Here is a 4,334-nt window from a genome sequence, read left to right as displayed (position 1 = left end):
TGATTTCTGTTGAATAAAATATCTCCTTTTGACAAGTGGACTGTGAGCTTTGTAACTTTGCAGATCTTTTTTATGCTCAAAAAGCAACATTACAGACTAACTAAAGTTGAAAAAGTGAAAAAAGCATAATAGGACCCCTTTAAGCATTCTATTTTATTTTATTTTTTATTGTTTTCTAATTATATTTGGTCATATTTTACAATATATTACATATAAATGGGATATGCAAAAGGATTTATCATAAGAAAAAACATCCTATAATGCTGCTGCTGAAACATCCATGCAAAAAGAATGTATTTATATATGAACATTCCTTTGTTTTTATATTATTTTTTTAACTCGCATTACTGTTGTAATAATACAACTGTGCTTAAAACAACAACAAAAAAAATAATACTTAAATATAATAATACTTTTATTTCACAATAAGTTATTTTACTAATGTCTTAAATTTCACACATTAATTGTGCAGCCTGATTTAAGTCTTTTAAGTGTTACCAAAATAATTTTATTTGCTCTGAACACCAGTCATCAAAGCTCATATGCATTTACCTGAACGGGAATTCGCTTAGCTATGTCCAAAATGAGTTCCACATTAGCATAGTTGTTGTTGTTTGTCCCTCCTGGGACAGGTACATAGTGATCTGCCATCTTGATATACTCTGCAGACAGAATTATACATATGTTTAAGTATTTCATCAAGTACATTTGAGATTACAGGCCTATTCATAAATAATTTTCACCTCACTGAATCCTTTCTATGCAAATTAGGCCAGGTCTGCACCGACAAAGCATACTGACATAAATGAAGAGAAGGACCAAGACATTCCTTGCTAAATACATTTGCCAGTCCACAGTCCAGCATGGCTTTTCCTGGATTACACCATGATACAGCCAGCAGTAGGGGAAGGTTTTCTCAAGCTATTTTTTAAGTCTGATGACGTAACAGTTAAGCTCAGCATTTTAAACACACCTGCATTGGCTTTGAGGTCCTCCGGGGTAACCATGACTACAAAACGTATGGCCCGTTCATTCCGAAACATTTCATAAGCCCAGCGACGGATGGAGCGCATGCACTTAACTGCAGCGATGCCATTGTTAGCAATGAGAACCTGTCACAACAAAATATGATATTCACAGCTGTCACCACACCAGGGTGGTTTATAGTTAACAAAAACCATAAAAACATTCAGTTACTTAAAAAAAGTTAATTGAAATAAATAAAAAAAAATAATAATTTAAAATATATATATATTAACTAGTTGCCAAGGAAACATTACTCAATTTAATTTAGTTTAACTTGTAATAAAACAACTAAAACTGAAATAAAAGTAAAAAATGTATAGACCTATTTAAAATATGAAGAATAAAAATGACAAAAATAACAAAATTGTAAGTTTAAATTTAAAAACATTTGAATTAAAATAGTAAAATATTAAAAAAAAAAAAAAAAAAAAACCTACAACACTATCTGAATGACACTAAAATATACCACTGCACCACGCATATAGCAGAATAGCAAATTGCAGTCAAGGATCTTACCTTCTCAATGACTTTGTTGCCACCAAATCGGGTGACGAATTCAGCGGGGGAAGCGACAGTAAAGTCCCTCTGCAAGTCGATGCGTCTGCGGTTCCTGCCCTGCTTCACAAGGTGAAGTCCTGACATGCTAGGCCTTGAGAAATGCACACAATACCAACATAATTCACAATGCAGCCTGAGAAACACTGAATACAAACAGATGAACACTATAGCAATACACACGCTTGCAACTGACAGCATGGTTGATCATTTTGGATTGGATTTTTTTTTAATTTTGAGAAAAATGAAAGAACAAATCAGCAATAAATAAATTAAAAATAGGGAACAAATGAATTCCTGGGAATATCTGTCTGTTCCTCTGCATGTCATGTGTGGGGCTCCATACAAAAATGTTAACTTGCTAGAAAAATGGCAAAATTCCAAAAACATAAAAATGATGAACAATGCACATTTCTGTTATCAAATAAGTACATACGTTTTTTGTTTGTTTGTTTATGTTTTTTTGCAATGCAATAAAAAAGACAAAAGTCTATTTACTATTTTCTCCATGACTTCAGGAATTTGTCCCAGGTAACTTTCATGACTTTCCAAAGCCTGTAAATCAATCCTGTAAATTCACCCCCCTTGATAAGGCATATTTTAAAAAACGTTTTGAAAGGTTAAAATTAAAAAGTTATAGATGGTCAAATAGATGGATGTCTTCAAAGGTACAGAAGAACAAAAAAAATAATACTAGCACAAATGCTACACAGTATATTAGGGATGTAACGATTAACCGCGAGCCGGTTGAAAATCGATTTAAATATGTGACGATTCAAATCGGTTGAGATGCTAAACAAATCGCGATTCAATTAGGGGTAGGAGTTTATATGAATGTATGTCTGAGGGGAACTTACTGTCTTTCGATGGTAGGGCTGGACGATATGGCCAAAATTGATATCACGATATATTTCTTAATTTCGGTCGATACGATATAATTCCGATATCGATATGAACACTATTTATCTGAAATAGAAATCTTTTGTAACATTATAAATGCCTTTATCATCACTTTTGATCAATTTTAAGCATCCTTGCTAAATAAAAGTATAATTTCTATAATTTCTTTCCCGTTGCATGTATGCAGCATCTTTGTTTGGATCAAGATTAGAATGCAGTGGTTGCCTCTAATTTTAAATGGAAAAGCACAGACAAAGCCTTAGTTTGTTTATATGAAGAGATTTATTTTATTTGTGTTACTTATTTATTTGATTTGGGGCTTGTTTTGTTATTTACATTTACATTATATTTAAATTTTGTCATTTAGCAGACGCTTTTGTCCAAAGCGACTTACAAATGAGGACAATAGAAGCAATCAAAACCAACAAAAGAGCAATAATATGCAAGTGCTATATTAGTATATTATTATAGTGTTATATTTCAATTTCACAAAGAAACGTACAGTATTTTGTCCAAGCAATAATAAAAGGACACATTTAATTTATAATTTGTCTTAAATCTCATTTTGTAAAAAATTTTTAAAAAGTGAATCGAATCGAATCGTGAAATCAAAACCGTGAATCGAATCGTGAGTTGAGTGAATCGTTACATCCCTACAGTACTGTATATATACTGTATGCTGCCAAAAACAGTAATCAATCAGGAGTATGCTACATGCTGCATATCAAACAGTTTCACGCTACATGCATGTTAAATATAGGCATCCAGTTATCATTTGGACATTACAAAAGTTTCTTTGCATATCCAGTCTTGTGTAAAAATGTCTTAACATTTGGAAGTCTGATTCTTGAATCAAGAAGGCAGATATTACTTCTGGTTCTGGTTCTTCTGGAAATGGAAGGTCAAGTGCATTGCATTGTGGGATACAGAATATCACACAATATTCCCGGGTTGGCACATGTGGGTCATTTGGTTATTCAAGACTGAGAAAATGCATACTTTGCATATCATACATACTGTATACTGCATAAATAGAATTAATAGTGTAGTAGTATGCTATCCCTAACTTACCCTTCACGTGTAACCTGAAGTTACAGTATTGCATCATGTCGGAAGTGCTGGCACACACAAAACGCTTCTTTAAGGTGGAAGGACTGGAATGGCTCTCCTCCTCCCAGACTCCTAGATTTTCCTCCTCTGCCCTCCCCTTAGCCAAAAAGAATGTACTTCCTTTGCACTTGCCCACCACAGCCCCAGCCCCTCCCCTCGACCAATAGTAGAGCAATATGGGGAGGAGGGACATCTTGGCCCATTCAGGCAGTTTCAGCACAGCCACCCTGTCCTATAAGGCTTCTCTGAGCAGCTCGTACGAGGCCTTAGTTAAACACAGAGGCATGACGTATTATGTAAATTAAATCAACAGGTAATCAAATCGGAAACAGACAAAAACACACTAGGCAGCTGAGTTTAGTATTTCAGTAAATATATATTCACAATGCAGCCATTAAATAGCAGTTGCCTGCATGTGATCCGGTGACTATAAAGGGTGGACACATGTTCCCTATCCCCAACGGACACTTTTATTTACCATAGACAGTTATAATATTTTTCTTAGTAGCAATAATGACAAAACCTGACTAACACAAACTGACATGTTTAGACCTAACAATTTAAAAGATCCATGATGTCTTTGTAATAATTAATGAATTAAATTTAATAAATAGATAAATAAATAAATAATCATTTATGTATTTATTTATTTTACAGAAAATGTCTCTGTAGTAGGGTTGTGACGGTGAGGAAATTTTCCCACCGGTTAATCGACGTGTGACAACACTGGTAATACCGGTATC

The 4,334-nt window shown here is 33.9% G+C and overlaps 1 protein-coding gene across 1 annotated transcript in view; it reads right to left on the bottom strand.

The window, feature by feature from the left end:
• Positions 1 to 4,334, bottom strand: part of LOC107751257 (acetyl-CoA carboxylase-like) — a 69,751-nt gene that overhangs the window by 61,217 nt on the left and 4,200 nt on the right. Inside the window, 3 exon segments of the mRNA XM_016566937.1 lie at positions 553 to 662; positions 974 to 1,112; positions 1,543 to 1,675. Coding sequence (XP_016422423.1) covers positions 553 to 662; positions 974 to 1,112; positions 1,543 to 1,675 — 382 coding nt within the window.

The sequence above is a fragment of the Sinocyclocheilus rhinocerous genome, unplaced genomic scaffold (assembly GCF_001515625.1).
Source record: "Sinocyclocheilus rhinocerous isolate Xijiao unplaced genomic scaffold, SAMN03320098_v1.1 scaffold1083, whole genome shotgun sequence".
In the NCBI taxonomy this organism is placed as follows: domain Eukaryota; kingdom Metazoa; phylum Chordata; class Actinopteri; order Cypriniformes; family Cyprinidae; genus Sinocyclocheilus; species Sinocyclocheilus rhinocerous.
This window is presented reverse-complemented; position numbering and strand designations above follow the sequence as displayed.